The 18,941-nt window shown below is 33.5% G+C and overlaps 1 protein-coding gene across 1 annotated transcript; it reads right to left on the bottom strand.

Annotated features, from left to right (window-relative positions):
- Positions 1-454: 454 nt before the first annotated feature.
- LOC117333061 (dual specificity mitogen-activated protein kinase kinase 4-like) lies at positions 455-16,224 on the bottom strand. Its single transcript, XM_033892188.1, has 12 exons — positions 15,955-16,224; positions 13,334-13,445; positions 12,672-12,735; positions 12,343-12,456; positions 11,844-11,963; positions 11,378-11,497; positions 10,341-10,392; positions 8,593-8,720; positions 7,149-7,226; positions 6,222-6,367; positions 5,998-6,043; positions 455-5,507 (listed from the first exon to the last, which is right to left on the bottom strand). The coding sequence occupies exons 1-12, from the start codon at positions 15,986-15,988 to the stop codon at positions 5,379-5,381; spliced, it is 1,143 nt and encodes a 380-aa protein (XP_033748079.1). The 5' UTR covers positions 15,989-16,224; the 3' UTR covers positions 455-5,378.
- Between the last annotated feature and the right edge of the window lie 2,717 nt (positions 16,225-18,941).

Here is an 18,941-nt window from a genome sequence, read left to right as displayed (position 1 = left end):
GGTTAAGATCTGTGAAAGGAGTGGGTCAGTGTGGCATTGTACATAAGGAGCAGCAGACGAAATTTCATTGAAAGGATTAGAATTTAGCAAAAAATGCATTATGCCTTTAGCATTCATGAAATCCAGCGATCTACAGAAAAGACACAATGCTTCCTTCATGGGTCACAAAGCAATAAGAGTTACATGTGTCCTTCATGGACCATATTAACCAAAAGAAAACTTAAAGATGCTGACATGTACACACTTCAGTGCCACTGAAATGGCAATGAATTCAACACTTCCTTAATTTCCTCCATCGTCATAGATGAAGACAAATGGCAAACACATACATGGAATCCAAAGGAAAGGCTTCAATGCCTAATCTTTGAAATCCATTGGCATAATTGCAAATATATGTTGTAACAAATGTATCAAAATTAACAAATTAAACTTAAAAGAAATAACTAAACAATTCTTTCTTTTTTTCTGAATTTCATTTAATTTTGTATTAACAATCAACCATCATGTTTCTTTGCACAAATAAATCATTAACAATGTAATTAGGTAAAGCACTTTGTAGCTAGATAACATTATATGGAGAAGAAAGAGTTAACATAGTGACAAATCCCAGCACTATGTAGCTAGAAAATACCTTCAAAATTTCATTGTAACAGAATTCTGACAAAACTTGTGAAAAATCTATATGCCTGGACTGATGATGTTAAAGGTGATTATCAAAGAAATCTATCAGTATATATTTGTGAGACTTGGCTTGTATGATTAAGATAGTAAAACCAAGGAAGATGTCCTGTAAGGAGAATAAACATGGCCATGACACTTGACACACAGCAAGACAGCTCTAAATAACAGGTGACATGCGGAAAATTCAGTTCGTTAATCTTTTTTAATGTAACGTTTCAGGAAAAAAATCTTTATATAATTAATACAGGGTACACCACTAGATCTGTCCTTGTCATATATTAACTGTTTGGACCATGACAAACAAAAGCCGCCTCCGGTCATATATAACTTTTAATTTTTTTATTGTTTAAACATCAATCTTCCTTGCTAAGTTTCATTTGATTTAATTAGCATACAGGCTAACTTAAAGGACCAGTATGCAAAATTTGTGTTCCAATAAGTGCAAAAGATATTGTTTTCTATATGAAAACTTCCAGACAGAGGTGATTGAAGAAAGTGTTGAAAAAATCTGTCTTGCTGTGTCATGGATTATATAGTTATATGATAAAAAAATTGCATACATATATTGTACATGTACTGTACTAAATTGGCATAATACATTTCAAATGGTTTTTCAGCATTAAAAAACTTCCATCTAATGCAGCCACATATGATAAATCAATTTGCATCCGAACACGTCTTCAATCTCACACACTGCATGCATCTTATACAACATTTTGAAAGGCATAACATGTTAATTTTTAAATGTCAATATGCCATCTTCGTTAAATATCAGATCAGTCTGAAAGTGTAGTTTTGTGATAGCTCATGAGGTGTCGACCTACATAACCTCAGGTGAAGATCCAAGGTGTAATTCAACACCCTCAATGGGAAGCTGAGAAACAAACCAGTCTGTGACGTGGTGGTCGACTCTTTGAGCAAGATACTTTACCCTAATATCTCTGGATGGCATGCAACAGGCCTCCTGTATGTTGTTCAGTGAGGTAGCCTAGAGCTACTACAAAGTGATCCCGCCTCAAATGACCCTGGCCGCTAAAAGGGCGATACAATGTGTCAACTCACAGGCACCTGCTTAATGCTGATACCCACAGCATTAACAGAACATATGTCAACAAATGCTCAAAAAAGAAATCCACTATTTGAAAAAAAAATCTTGATGTATTGGTATCAGCTCTGTGTACATTCATTCAAACCACATCTGTTCACCACATGGCAGATCCCTGCTCAATATTACAAGGAAGATGTCTAAACTTGCTCAACAGATCACTGCACAATATCTCCAAAACAGGTTATTGGAATAAAACACCATTCCAGTGTAGAAACATGTCAATTTGAGAAAGAATAAATGGAAACTTTTATTTAAATGATACAGCATATATACTGATAATGTTAAAACTTTTCAAGATATTACAGATCATATTCTCGCATATAACATATGCACAAATTTGGTAAAAACCTAATTAGCTATCTCTCAGAGGAAAGCTTTAGTTTTAAATCAGTATGTATATTACCTTTAACATCAAATCAATATAGAGAGTAGCCCCACTGTTTCAATACAATTTTGTATTACAGCAGCTGTATCTGAAAACATTCTTTTTATTTTCAACTGCGAGCATATTCATATTCATTTTGTTGCATAGCAATCTCTTGTGATGTATTTCTATGGTGATAATATTGTGAGTCGATAAATTTTTAATTTCATCTGACAAAAAGAGCTCTCGTTAGTTTATATATTTTATTATTTTGCAATTATCTTATGTGATGCAAACATATGTTCTAAATATTTTTTGTAAGAAAAATACATATATCCTTTCATACCGTTTTCATTTGTCACATTTCTTTAATGCAACGGTAATACATTAATATGTTTTCAGGAAATGCTACATGTTTTCAAATATTCAGTGTTTCAAATAAGAAACAACAGAAAAGAAATGTCCATTTTAGCAGTCTTCATAATCTTCTTATTATACAACTTGTAAAGTTTTAACTGTCTTATATTGCATCACACAATACTTATCCATTGTACATAATAATGAAAAATACATCTCGTTTATACACGATTCATAGATTTTTCATACCAAAATTCAAGCAGTTTCAAGCTTCTTTCCATCAATTTTTCTCAATTCTCCAGGTGAATATTTTCGTTCAAACTTGCAGGAAATTGGGGTTCATTTTTGTCTTGCACATGATTGAAATAACAAAAGAACATTAGCATTATGATTTTATTACTATCATTACCAAATACTGAATTGTGTCCCAGTATGTGGAAATAAATTATTTGTGATGAATATTTCATTTTAAGGAATCTGAAAAGAACTGAATTTTTACATCAGGTATGATTCCAGTACTTTTCAAGGACTTAAGAGCAAATCCCTAAACTTTTTCAGCACTGACCCTAAATTCTAGCATTTTTCCAGCATTGATCTCAAATTTTATCACTTTTCATCATTTGTAAAAACGATGTTATATTGACTTTTAAGGTCAATTCTTTCAAATCACTATTTATCATGATATTACTCAAGTATGTCCATGTGGTAATATTAAAAGTATGATAAGCCTTCAGTCAGATCAATCAAAGTGAAGTAAATATTGCTGAACCTGTTCTAATTACCGGTATACAAAATGATGCTAAAGGTAATCAATGTGAATTTATACTGTACAACTCAAGTCTTACTGAATGTACCTTCTTCATTTGACATATTCAAAATGTCAATTCCAACTGAGCATAGGTAACCACAAGTACTGAATCAGCTCAAATTCTAATATTTACTAAAGATTTATTTTAGTGGTAAGTATTGGCTGAATTAATTGCACTTATTGCATTTCTGTATGTTGTTTTCAACAAGTACTGATTGTGTGTCAATTCTCCATTATCTGAGTGCTGTAAAATTTTAATGTTTCCAGAACATTCCTTAGATTAACACAAAATAGTGTTATTAAAATCACACATTTATTGCCTCTCCATTAAAAATTTGGATGCCTTAATAAATGTTCTGTTGTGCTTTAAGTTAAACTAGGTCAGGTGTGAGCTGCCCTCCCTGTAGTGTCCCATATCAAATTACGAAAACTACAATAAATTATATGCATGTACAACACAAGGCATTCTATAACAGTTTCAACAATTCCCCATATGGCCTTGAAACTGTTCACATATTGCTGTCTATGAATAGCAAAGAATATCACGGAGTACTTTAACCATGGAGGTCATTCATTTAACTCCAAAGTACCGGTGTAAAAAAAACAAACACACAAGCACACACTCATGACCACATGTACACACATGTATCCATAGCAACAATACACAACACAATATAACCCCATCAACATGTCCACTGGATACAGGCTCGTATGGAAGGTAGAGCCAACAATGGCGTCATGATGAAAGATCTACAATACTGCATTTACAATTCGTGCACACATAACGTTTTCTAAGACTCGCCGTGCTGAATTATCTCTCTTAATGTTAAATTCACAAGTAAACATGTTTCTTCTCTCTCACTAATAAACTCCTCTTAATTAAACAATTGCAGCTTTGTTTACCACAGCAATCAGCAAACTGGAAGCTGTTCCCTTTAATTAGAAATGCTTTGATAGTGGCATCAAAGATTTTTATAGGAAATTTCTGTAGTTATCAGGGATTCTTTACCATCTATATGAAACTTAGCAGGGTGCCTGTTTTCTTAAATTCTTCATCTGACGAAATTAAATGTTGACTTGATAAAAGCTGTCCTCCATACCAGCAACTTGTCACACCTAAAAACAGCATGCACACTTTAAATTTCACCTTATGTAACAACTGCATGTCAGTCTCTTGGACTATAGGTAAGGACATCAGTTATATATACTAATGGTCAGTCTTAAACTGAGAATGGTCAGTTAGGACATAAAAGTTATACAAGTACATGTATATAGTAACAGTCAATCTTGTAATGAGAACAGACAATAAGGACATACAAGTTATATATGGTAACGGTCAGTTGTATAAGGAGAATTATCAGTAATGACATAAAAGTTATATATAGTAACGTTCAGTCTTGTATTGAGAACTATCAGTAAGGACATAAAAGTTATATATAGTAACGTTCAGTCTTGTATTGAGAACTATCAGTAAGGACATAAAAGTTATATATAGTAACGGTCAGTCTTTTACTGAGAACTATCAGTAAGGACATAAAAGTTTTATATAGTAACGGCCAGTATTGTACCGTGAACTGACAGTAAGGACATATGAGTTATATATAGTAACGGCCAGTATTGTACCGAGAACTGATAGAAAGGACATGAGTTATACGTAGTTAATTCTTTAAATAGTATTTTTTTTACCGAGAACTAAGATGAAGAATGTACATTGCCAGTGAATCAACTGATTCTCCTGTGATAGAAAATTTATCATTATAGGGCATGCATGGTGTGTGAAGGAACAGCCTTTCCAATATTCTGCAATTTTTTGTAAAAAATCTGCATAGGTGATAGTCTATTCTCTCTCTTACGGCAACTGTCACAAGATCATTATCACACCAATTCTATCTGTCCAACCACAGCCGCAGCTAGATAACAATCCGCCCGTCTACTGGATACCATACAAGGGTAGTTGGACACTGCTGACTGTTTTACTGAGTGTATACATAGGCAGTACATCAGATCTGTACACACCCTGTGAGTCCAATTGTCTGTGAGTCCCACGGCTTGGCCCATTATCACGAGGAAGACAATGCATACTGTTGTTCTGTTTCATGTGCGCTATCCCTCATTTGGTCTTGTATACTACAGACATAACTAGCTACATCAACTTCTAACTCTTCGTAACGTTTTATAAAAGGATGCTCCTGAAAATGAATCAAAGAGGTAATGACTCATCTGTCTATAAAAAAAGGTTCCCACAATTATTTATATACATGACATATCATTCAGTGCCATCTAAACTATCCAGCCAAGTACGATGTATATGATATCTATTCTTATTATACATTCACTTATTTCAAATTAATGCTTTTAATTTTTTTTTCATATAACTGATAAATTTCATTAATTACTGAAATAGATCTGGCATATATACATGTACCATAATTGTATACTATTACAATTCACTGCAGGAGATGAAATGGACAAAATTATAATATATATGTAAATGTTTCTGAACATCAAGTTAATAAGAATATCAATAACTCCTGTATGTCTAATAACTCATGTATGTCTAAATTTGCAAAAATAAGTGGTTTGAATTGATGTATAAATTGATGTAAATTCATAAGTGGCAACAAACAGATAATTTCTAAGGTTATAAATAATGAAACAATGCTTTTTTTTGAAACTCACAATTAATTTGTTGTATTTTGGTCGCTCCTTTTCATCCTTGGTTAAACTATAAAATTAAAACAACATTATCAGCATATACTTCAAAAACTCCTTTTAATATATGCTGTTGTGAAACAGTGGCTATTGTGTATCATGTTTGTAATTCAAAAAGAAAAGATTTTGGAAGAAATGAATATTTGATTTTTTTTGTGACACCTTGCTAAAGATAAGAAGATGGTAATTACCATGTGTTGAGGAAATTTACAAAATCCTCCGAGAATTTGCCCTCTGTGCCCTTGAGTTGGGGAGGGGGGCCTTGTACCACCTGTGTGAGCTGGTCAAATACACTGTTCCACTTGGGGTACGGAAACTTCCCAGTGGCAAGTTCCATCTAGTAATAAAGTAAAGAAAACACGATTAATTAATCTTTAGCAATGGAGACTAATGACAATAGTACAATTCTATAATGCAGCATTATGAGGACAGAAATGATTCATCTAGGTACTTCCAGTTTTACTTATTGAACTTCATTTGATGTTTGTTTATTTAATTGGTTTTTCTCCCTGACAACAGCCATGGTCATTTTGAGGCAGTCTCCTTGTAGTAGCTGGTGGCTACCTGTAGTTGATGGTGACTACCTGTAGTAGATGGTGGCTACCTAACTGAAAATATACAGGAGGCTCGTCCTATACTATCCAGATCAATGTGGTAAAAGTGTTTTGCACCAGAAAACTGTAGAGAAGGACAGTCCCGTGATCCAGCTTTTATGAGAAACCTAATCCGATCCAGGTAGGGATTGAACATTCACCCCGGATCCTCTACAAACAAAGCTATTGCTTCTTCCAATAACCTTGATGCTTACATGATAAATGGACTAAATCTTTACTAGTTCTGCAGTCAGATCAGGATATTGATGTTATGTTGTGTATCCATTCTATCCTAATATGTTCAAGGTTTATCATTCCTGTTAAGGCACAGCTACATTGATGAATCTACCTGGTATCTCTTGACTTTCAAAAATTAGCAGGATTCACCGACAAAATATGGTCTTTGCCTGAATTGCTGCTGTCTAAATTTAGACTGACAAAATATGGTCTTTGTCTGAATTGCTGCTGTCTAAAGTATGGTCTTTGTCTGAACTGCTGCTGTCTAAATTAAGACTATCAACTTACCAATGTGATACCTAGACTCCAGACATCAGAGCGAATGTCGTAACCTTTACTGGAGGCTCTGGGGTCGATTCTCTCTGGCTGTAACACAAATAAAACATTTTATATCAATGTTCAAAGAACGTGTTTATTTCATATACAGGGTTTGACACTGGAGAATATACCAGGGATAAGACAGTGGCAGAACCAAACAATTGTGCTGATAAAACCTCACATCTAACTAGTCAGCCATTAAACAAGTCTGCTCACTGGTAAGCTTGAGCATTTTGTGATTGAAAAATGTCCTTTTAAGGAATAAGATGCTCATGATCAAGTCTGGTCTTTCAGACTTTTCAGATTTTTGGACGGGATTGTAATTCATTAATTTTTTACAAACTTTACAGTATTTTACTCAATACGAAAGTTCAACAAATCATTACATTTCAGTGTAATATTTACAAGTGCAATCAATGATTGTGAAAGCTCACCAGCAGCAATCACACTATGCATTCATTTTTTATGTATGTATAAGCATGTCATTTTGAAATTGTATGTCACATAATGTCGCTCCTAGACCTCTAATGGATGTATAAACTAAATAAGAAGGGTATGGACTTACAAACTTTCCAATAACTTACCCCAAAAATCTTTAAAGAGGGTTTTTGTGCCAAAAAGTCAACTAATTTTATAATTAAAATACCAAAAAAATCACAATTTTTTCTGCATGATTTTGATACAACATCACTCCTGGACCTCTAATGAATGCATAAACCAAATTAGAAGGGTGTGAGAGCATACTTTTGGACTTGCCCCCAAAACTTTAAAGTGAGTTTAGGTACCAAAAAAGTTAAGTCCACAAAATGTTATAATGCGAAAAAATCACAATTTTTTTTCTGCATGATTTTGCCATAACATCACTCCTAGACCTCTATTGAATATATAAACCAAATTAGAAGGGTGTGGGGTGCATACTGTTGGACGCCGACGCGGATGCCGGAGTACAGCATTGAGCTAATAATGAATATATGTTACATTACAATATTTTCAGTTTGACGTCAGTTCATAAAAGATTAAAGGGAAAGAAATCTGCCAAGACACATCATAATCATTAGGTACCGCTCTCAATGCATCCACAAGGTAAATGCTTCCCTGGTAATAATTGTTCACTTATACAAGACTGCACGCGCAGAGAATAAATAGTTATTTTTTAATTGGATTTGTCATTGATAATTTCACACAAAACCCAGTTTTTGATTGGTCTAAGCTTAATACAAATTTTGGACATAAATTCATGAAATTTTGTTCCCTTTTTTTGGTGCCTAAATTCCATTAGTTTAGATCTTTATTCATTAATTTTAAGGTGATTTTAAGAGTGAGTAAATCACAGCTTTTTACAGTATCAAAGCTAAAAAGCTCAAATTTTGTGTGTCCAGTAATTAGCTATAAGGTAACACTACAGTATACTTACTGCCATGTATGGCCGACAGCCAGCATCTCGACTCTTGGCTATGGAGTCCACCAGCTGTCCACTAATACCAAAATCACAGAGTTTGATGTTGCCTTTACGATCTAACATAATGTTGGAAGGTTTTACATCTGTAAAATAATCATTGTGTAGATATTTTAAGGGATAGGCTTTGCATGTTGGCTTTTTTCATAAATATCAAAATCTACGCAATAACTACTGAAAGGAAATAACTGAATATGAACACTAATATATCTGATGAATGTAAGCTAATTTTACAGAAAATTGCAATGAAACAAATGACTCTGAAACAAATAACAGCAAACCTGCTTAGCTTCCATCCTTAATCCTTTACACTACAGGAAGTTTTATATAACAAGACAATTTGGCAAATTACAGCCCTCTTCCTGATGTAAGTGAAAGGTTAAAATGTAATGTTACTTTTAATACAGGACACATCGCCTCACCTAGGTGAACTCACGATCATGTCCCAAAGGTTGGAGTTCTAGTAACGTGTTTGACCTAATTTTATCAACATTTATCACCTAATTTTACAGTAGCGCTTTTGTAAACACAACAGGTTATTCAGACTACGCTTTCAATGTTTTAAACGTACCATTCATAAAAACAATATAGCGATAGTTTCTGATTCAAATACAATATATAACCATGCGGAGACTACAGCTATAACAAATGCCCGAGCAGCTTCACAATTAATATAATTTTCGCGAAATGAAGAAAGTTTAACGATCATTTAACATTGAATTAATGAAATACTATTGTAACAGGAGAGGAGAAAATGTAGCGGCCAGACCGGGGTTCGAACCCGGGACCTCCGAACACTAGCCAGATGCTCTACCAATTGAGCTACCTGGTCACCGATGATCGACCCAGTCCAGTCCCACTACACACCTCCCTCTTTTTTTCCAAGTCTTTGCCCTCAAAGACACACGAGACCTTTATTCCACCACCGTGGGTATTTCAGTTGGGCGCCAATTTTGTAACAGGAGAGGAGAAAATGTAGCGGCCAGACCGGGGTTCGAACCAGGGACCTCCGAACACTAGCCGGATGCTCTACCAATTGAGCTACCTGGTCACCGATGATCGACCCATTCCAGTCCCGCTACACTATCATTTTTTCTTATTTATAAATGTGCCATTGTTCATGCTGTTGCTGTTACATATCAGATTTACATTGGATGTGTTTGTGTCTAATGATTTCCCAAGATTTTTCGCCGATATAGACTCAAATAGTTCGGACTAGCGCTTTTTTTCTGAAGCATAATTTCGAATAATTTGAACAGGTTCGTCAATATTTATTTAATTTTGTTCAAAGTAAACAAAGGGTTAACGTAAGTTCCAATGACATGAAGTGCAGCAGATAAAGCTGAGACAAGATATTACTTTGATGTAGGTGAAAGGTCAAAATGTAGGTCGGTGTTATACATTTGGTACATGTCACCTAGATGAAGACATGCCCCAAGTATTAAATTCAAGTGATATGTAGTGTACTAGTATGAGATATAGCCAAGACAAGCTTGAATGCAGAAAGGCGGACGGACAAAATACAATCTTATAGTCCCCTTGGTTCTCTGCGGGGAACTGATAAGTTTATACTAGGTACACTGGGTATTTATAATGGTATTTCATAACTATCCTAAACAACACATACAGTGCCAATAAACTGATCAGATTTAAAACTCCCTAGTAAACACTATCATTACATGTCTTCCTTCAAAACATCAACTTACCTCTATGTATAATCTTCAAATTTTCTTTTAAATAATTCAAAGCTTTTACAGTCTGAAAATAAAATAAACATTTCAAAGTACCTCAAAATAAAAAGGAGGCCTAAGGGTCTGAATAGCTTTAACATTCCTTGATTAAAAATTATAAGCATTTTGGTTGTTTTGGCTAGAGCCTATATTGGCTAAATTGTTGACTTTGGAAAGAAACTTTCGGGTTTAAACTGCAAAATTTTGGAGGAATTCAACTTATATGAAATGTAAAATCAATTGGGAATGGGGCCAGTTATTCTAAATTATTCCTCAAGTATGACATTTACTACATATTAAATCTCAAATAAGACATTTGCCCTTCACTTCAGGAATGTGTAACACAAGGGAAAATGGATGCGCGCTTCAACAATGGGTTTAATTTATAATTGTTATTGTCACAAATTAAAGATATTTGTAATCAAAATATGTTGATATCAAAGATTCAGTGAACAATCTACAATTTAACTTCATGAGTCCTTTCAACTGTATTGCTTAAAAAAATATGTCACACAATGTTAAATTTAATTTCTATCAAAATTCTATGAGTACATGTCTCAGGACTTGCCTGCAGATTTATCACTGAAGATTCCAAATCAGTTGAAGAATAAACAAATATTAGCAACAAATCTTGGGATTTACATACCAATAAACATAATCTTTTATCCATTCCCATTTCATAATTATGCAAGGTTACATTTTTTTTAAAACAAAGTTCATATAAAATTAATAGACTTGATAATGTATAGAGTAAAATTTACTCGTCTGCATGTGTTATTTGATATCTGAAATATGTGGTTGAATGAAAGTAGATTAATGATTTTATACATGCCTACAAACGTAATAAAAAGAAACCTGACTTCACCAACACACTGCTGACCGAGTCAATGTATCAAATAAGACAGTGAGTCCGTAAAGTTGTCGAAATCATGAGTAGTCAGTTATCAGGTTTCACTGTATTAGGTTTCCTCATTCAAACATTCTCATCACAATATTTTGATATTTATACTTACTGCAACTGTAATTTTCCCTAAGATGTCCTCTGGTATTGAACTGAACACAACACAGTAAATGTATTTATAAAATTTGTCTAAGGAAATGTCCATCACTTCCATACATATCCAACAATCACCCTGCAAAGAATAAATAAAAAAAGTTATTTTAGCAAATAATAGGTATTCAGTAATCAATCTACAATTGACTTTTACAGGACCTCTTTTAAGTGTATTGCTAAATCCCTATAAGTTTAAGTATTTCCAGAAATTCTACAAGTCCTATCATAATTCTATGAGTACAGGACTCTGGACAAGAAGATTTATCATTTATTATTACATTACATACATGTGTAAGTTGCTATTTTCAAGCTGAAGAAATCCGAGCAAAAAATTCATTTTTCTTCAGAATCATGACCATGCAAACCACAAAATGTGAAATAACAGTACAAAAGTACAGTGTGAAAATAAGTTTATATTATCAAACCTCTTTAAACAGGGCTCCGTAAAATTGTACAATAAACGGGCAGTCATTACTCCGCATGACAACTTCCAGATCCATCAACAGTTGTTTCTGTTCTCGTTCATCTACTGTTGAACGTATCCGCTGGCAAAATAATGTTCATCAGTTTAATTACCTCTGCAATGTTTGCATACTCAACAAGCAAATCCAATATATTTGTAAACTGTAACCTCCAAATTCTGGACAGTTTTTGTTTTCATGTTCAGCAGACTTCAGCATATTTAACAAGCAAATTTTAAATTGATATTTTTCTTTGTCCTATCAACAATGTTAATTGTTTCTATTTGATGTTGATTTTTTTTTTGGTTCCAACACAACCAGGATGAGGATAAAGAATAATATTTGTTCAAACCAACTCAGTAGGTATCTGGAAAATGTCACATTCATAAATATGACATTTTACCTTTCAGGTTCTCTAACAACCATTAATATTTCTTGTGAATCATCTATGTGATAAACTCACCTTGACAGCCATCACAGTACTGCTAACCTCATGGACCATTTTTGTGACATAACCATAGTTTCCTCGTCCTATTTCAACTAATTCTTTTAAATCATCGGCGGTAAAATCATATGTCTGAAAAGAAAAATGAAAAAGCTTAATTCTGAGAATCTCTTTTAAATCTAGAAAAAGAACAGATGACATTTCACCCAGAGAAACATTTAGTAAAAGAGAATATATAGACCTAAGTTTTAATTTGTTTCCTCGATTATTACATAAAGTTTTCTTTTAACAGATTCTGAAATTTTCGGGAAAAAGTCCCCACATGGATCAACCCTGCTTATAATTACCTTCTCTCCTATTTGCAATTTTCCTGTTGTCTGCAACATGTGTGATCTAACATCTATTCGCTCCCTGAAAAAATGTAAATGCTAAATCAATACTTACCGATTTCACTTTCGGAATCAATAATAAGAAACTTGAAATCATCAATCATTGATTATAATTGGTTTTCTAACTTAAGCATAGAATTGCCCTTTTGAACAAATGAATGTGCATTGTAAGTAAAGTTATTTTATATCTTAGCAATTGTTATCAATATTTTCAATACTGTAAACAAAGCATTTAACTGTTGTTGTTAATATATTTAGATATCTCCTGTAAACAACCAATGAATATATCGGTAAGATATAAGATCAACTACTTCTTGGTTCGATAACAACACAAAAATATTTGAAGCGAGGATTTACAACACTTCCAGAAACGTCTGATTAATTACCTTTTCACAATTGTCATCAATTATCGTTTTTTTTTTCTTCTCCTTTTTTTCCAACTAATTTTCGATCATCTGCCCACCACTAATAAGTTGTACATTGTACTTATACATACAAAATGAGGTTACAATTATTTCCTTGTCATCTCTCATTTAGGTGTTAAACATTTGATCAAATATCTAAACTTTCATAAACTATGGGTGAATGGAAACTGAATTTTAACATAGTAATGTATATACCTCTGTGTCCGATACCCTAACCGATCCAACTGTGATATTGGCATCTGTGCTTGTGGCTGCTGTGGCTGGTTGTTTTCTGGTGCAAATCTGATCAGCAGCTTTTTCCGAAATTCTGAAAAATATACAAATATACTTAAACAGTTATTCATATTATTATATCTAATGGCTGAAAAAATACTTATAACTGTCATTGTTTGTTCTGTTGTAAGAAAAACTTGCACACAAAAACAATCAAACTGAAAATTATACCTGTGCTTTAATATATATAACATGACAGATATAGACTAGAGAATTGCAGTAGCAAAGGAAACTGCATAAGGCTTGATCTTGAGCTTCAATCCTTGAGAGTATGTTTTTGATTCCCGAAAATGATATTTGTCTCTTGGGATTGAAGGTCATCTCTATCTGACATGTTTTGACCCTTCATATTTTTGAGAAATGATGATTTGTTTTCTGAAATCACTAAAATACAAGGGTCTGACAATCGACTGGACGCTCTGAAGGCCAGACCAGAAATATTAATTAAGTCTTGGATTTCTTTAAGAACTCTAAACACTGTCACGTGCACAAGTCCAAATGATGATCCCATCTTGATTATACCTAGGTCTGTTCATTGGTATGAAAAATTATTTGGCTGTTTAATTCATGTCACCAGCACGACTCCTGCATCAATAATTACCAAAACTGCAACATCAATAATCATACAATATCTGGGTATTCATCTATGTAATTTTTATTCAATGTCCTTATATACTACCAAGATACTATATAAGGGCCTTTTTCAATTGATTATGAAGTATCTCATTATGTTCATTCTGTAGATCTAGCATGCATCAGGCTCTGTACGTGGTCCCAATTAAATATTGGTTCTTAACTATATACAGTCAAACCTCGTTAACTCGAAGTCATCGGGATCGTGAAAAAACTTCGAGTTATCCGAGTCTTCGAGTTAACCGAGTTTCAAGGTAGACGTGTTGGTATAAATAGCGTGTATGTCTGTGATTGGGAGTTGTGTCATTTTCTAAGTGAGTGAAAGATTACCACACAATTTCATCACTTTAATATCTATTTAAATAATTTCTATCGTGGTACATAAATGATATTATTGTTAAAAATCATAAAACAACAATATACGAAGTCTGCAGCAAATAATACATACACAAATGTATCGGCACAGGCCACGTGTTGATAAGTGCAGTAGCAGCCGGAAATGCACAGTGCGCAAGTACACGTCGATGTTTTACAACAATCATGGATCGAGTTAAGTCACATAAATATGATCCAATAGTTTTAAAACCATTAACTTGTATCAATTATCATAGTTTGATCAGAAACGAAGTCCTGGGATTAAATCATGCGTTACCCGGCCATAGTTGTGATTTCAGGTGTGTCAGATAGTTCCGCCTGATCGCACATGGTGACCTAGACAGTTTGACAGGGTAGCGAGCTGGGGTATAATTATCACACTTCTTTAATCATCAAAGGGATTATGTCAGTACTGTTTGTCAACATCAATACTGTTGGATCTTAATAAAGACGGGTTTCAGTAACAATAGTCAGATATGTTTAATGTAATTTAATAAAAAAAATGAAACAAAAACGGGATATTTCCCGGGCGCGAAATTGCAAACAATTTACCGAGACGTACGATGAGTATTTTGTTGACACATTTTGTTTAAAAATGAAAATAATGTTTTCAACTTCGGGATAACCGGTACATTTTACATAGGTTTTGTAACATCGGGACCAGCATTTTACTTCGGATTAACCAAGTTTTTCGAATTATCCGAGTTTATATTTCTAAGAAAAAGAAGGATTTTGGCCGGGACCGGAGTAATACTTCGAGTTCAACGGGGTCTTCGAGTTATCCGAGTTCGAGTTAACGAAGTTTGACTGTATAGTGAATAATAAAAATAATGAAAGATGATCATGACTCTCCTACAGTAACTAAAATCTGTGAACATGTAAAAATATTTAAGTCAAATGACTTTCCTTTGGTTTCATAAATTAGGTTTTACTCATTAACTTCAGTGGCATCCTGTTACCATTTATTTTTTAAGAAAGCTGACAACATCATATTTATCGACAGACAGATCTAGACATCATTTATTGATAATTAATAGTGTTTGAATCAAGTGGCAATCCTATATATAGTAGTGCATCTATGAGTGACACTTACACAACTTTATCATCGGTATGTAAGATTATGAACATCGAGTTACAAGTAGGCCTTGGTGTGAAAATAAAATATTTGAATTAATTTCACTGCATTGTGCGGGGTGTAAAGATGTTTAGACCCATTAACAATAACATCATTTTACTTTTTTTAACAACTGTTACTTGACATATCTACAAAAACGATATTACATAATGTTCTTTCACATCTGAGTTTTCATTAGAATTGTGTGTACTCTAAGGACTTCCTTGTAGAATAGTAAGCCATGTCGGGCATAATGACCAGAATGATTACTACATGTCACCGATTTCATTCATAAAATGTGCGTGTCTTAAGCAGTAACATTAGTTGAGAAACATTGCCGTGAAGTCATACAACTCAATGAGTCACAGATCTTAAAATAGCGATCCCAATTCAACGGATTCCCAGTTGTTTTTCTATGTACCTTGATTACCACTTGGCTTTTCAGGAGCCGCCATCTTGAAAAGTGGCCGAAATCGTTTAGCCCTTCCCTCTCCTCTCTCTCGGCTGTTTACGGGTGGTTCTTCTGGTATCAGATCCCTCGGTTTGAGTCCACTGGGTAGCAATCAACGCGGGCTTATAGTAAATCGTATTCGGTACTGATGTTCATTGCTTCTGGATGACTCATCTATATGAGAAACCTACTCGGAAAATCCCTGTGACGTCATTATTTTTGGACGAGTTCATCGACGAGTTGACGGAAACAGCCGAACGCCGCGCACCTGTTCGTATTGTAGCCTGTTTTATCCAAACGCAATTAATATTCGCAGTGCTAAAACCACAAAGGCGTGCTCCGTTCCAGTTGCGTGACCGTTCGACTGATTCCGTCGAACGCCCACGAAATAACTTGTATGTTAGTAAATAATGCATTATACACAATATATGCAATGAATGTGCCGAAACAATTTAAACGTTGTGTAATTCTACAGAATCAGGTCAGAAACATAAAAAGAATTTCTACTTTAGTAAAGATGATGTAGGCCACAGGTATGTCTATAATTCGTGCCTGCTGCCACGTAGTGTACGTGCAAAACATCATACAAATACGATTAATGTATATGATATGAAAATGATTCTTCAACTATATTTTTCAACATTATATACTTAGATCAAATTCCATGCCCACGGTATGGTGGGTGATGATATTATATATATATATATATATATATGTCCTTTTTTTTAATAACAGACAATTTAATTACAATCAAAAATTAAAAAAAAAACAACAAATAAACAAAAAACACACACACAATTATATATATAAATATGTGTGTGTGTGTGTGTGTGTGTAAAATGTTTCAAACTTGAAAATCAATGTTTTACTACAAAACTCTTTCCGATACACTGATTTACACAGTGGTATGGATCGAATGGCAGAATTTAAAAACGAAAACCAGAAATTTTGGATTTTTACTGATTATTTAAGACAATGTTTTGCATATCATTTGAAATCATAATATTTTTTTACTGTGAATGATGAATTGAGCTATCAACACCAATTAATTAGATTTAGTAATGTCATAAGCAAATCTGATGAAGTTGAAAGGACTCCGGTCGGTTGTTTTTCTTACGTTTAAAAAAACGCAAGCTATCTTGATATATTTATCGCTAATTTTAAAACGATACATACCAATTCATCGAATTAAGAAAATGTTGAAAATACTGAAATCTTAATTTATTATACGAATTTTGCACACAACAGTCACTGGGATGAGAAGATAAAGTCAGCCCAGCCTAAATTTGTCGCTTTATGTGACTGTACATTTAAATATTGGTATCATTTTGCCTGTTATTATCTGCTGAATTGCAATGACAGTATTGATTTGAATTGAAAAAAAAAGAAAATAGTATAAAGAAATAACCAGAAAGAAAGGAAACCCACTTTGTTTTACCAGTATGACGCAATAAGGGAGATAACTCCTCTAAAGCTATCGATGTCTAGTCCTTTTAGTCAAAACTTTTAAAATGAAAATAACAATTTTCTTAGTCATAATATTCCGATAGTTTACCATAAGTATGTTTGTAATTTATATATACTTTTGTAGGAAGTCAGAATATTCCGATAGCTAACCATAATTATGTTTGTAATTTATACTTGTGAGGGAAAATATCTGGGAAAGATAAATACGTCGCTACAACTTCTAACCAGGGACATACATAGGACGTGTGCCGCATAACTAGAAATGAGTAAATAGAAAAGAAATTCTTAACCAAACGAATGGTGAATTTTGGTCAGGAGACGAATAACAAAATAAATACATGTATATCCCATACACGTACACCTGTAAATACATCACATACACGTAAACCTGTAAATATATCACATACACGTATACCTGTAAATACATCACATACACGTACACCTGTAAATGCATCACATACACGAATACCTGTAAATACATCACATACACGTATACCTGTAAATACATCATATACACGTATACCTGTAAATATATCAAATACACGTATACCTGTAAATATCACACACACACGTATACCTGTAAATATATCACATATGACACGTATACCTGTAAATATATCAAATATATGTATACCTGTAAATATATCACATATATGTACACCTGTAAATATATCACATACACGTATACCTGTAAATATATCACATACACATATACCTGTAAATATATCACATACACATATACCTGTAAATATATCTCATACACGTATACCTGTAAATATATCACATATATGTACACCTGTAAATATATCACATACACGTATACCTGTAAATATATCACATATACACGTATACCTGTAAATATATCACATATATACGTATACCTGTAAATATATCACATACACGTATACCTGTAAATATAAATGTATACAAATGTTTTGGTCAAACAATTACATACTCATCAGTAAAACGCCCATAGCATCTACTGCAATTAAAACATACGTTCAAGTAATGAACAACTATACCATATGTATTAAACCAAAACCACAGCAACGCAACGGGAAAAAAATGTGCACAAATGTATCAGAGACCTAGATTGGTGTTATTTAGGTCTCTGAGAGCAGATCATTGCCACGTATGGCAACGGCCGTAGATAAGCCGACAGGTTCATCGCATAAAACGAAAATATTTACAAAACGGTCAAATCTGCCTTATTATAATGTCGAAGGTAAAACAAAATCTTATTTGCGATAGAAATGTTTTTATATTTAAAGCACTTCTGATGCGATTGTTTTTTCATTTACCTTAATTTGTGTTATGAATGTTTCTTTCATAGCTCTAACCCAGTTTCAATAGATATAAACAAAATGTATGCAGTGACAAACAATTAAGAAAAAACTCATAAGATTGTTGTATGTAGGAGTGCTAACTATGGCACGACAACAAACCGGATGGATATGGCAGTATACATTTTTTTCACTCCTGGACTAAAT

Source organism: Pecten maximus, chromosome 1 (genome assembly GCF_902652985.1).
Source record: "Pecten maximus chromosome 1, xPecMax1.1, whole genome shotgun sequence".
NCBI classification, from domain to species: domain Eukaryota; kingdom Metazoa; phylum Mollusca; class Bivalvia; order Pectinida; family Pectinidae; genus Pecten; species Pecten maximus.
The sequence above is the reverse complement of the archived record's forward strand: the minus strand, read 5'-3'. Positions and strand labels throughout refer to the sequence as shown.

Bases quoted from the DNA above. Each gene is read 5' to 3' on its own strand.
- LOC117333061 (XM_033892188.1), bottom strand. From the start codon at position 15,988: ATGGCGGCTCCTGAAAAGCCAAGTGGTAATCAAG. The intron at 10,393-11,377 runs GTAAGTATAAAT...TTTTATTTTCAG, and splicing joins TAGGGAAAATTACAGTTGCA to ACTGTAAAAGCTTTGAATTA. The intron at 7,227-8,592 runs GTAAGTATACTG...TTTGTGTTACAG, and splicing joins GCTGTCGGCCATACATGGCA to CCAGAGAGAATCGACCCCAG.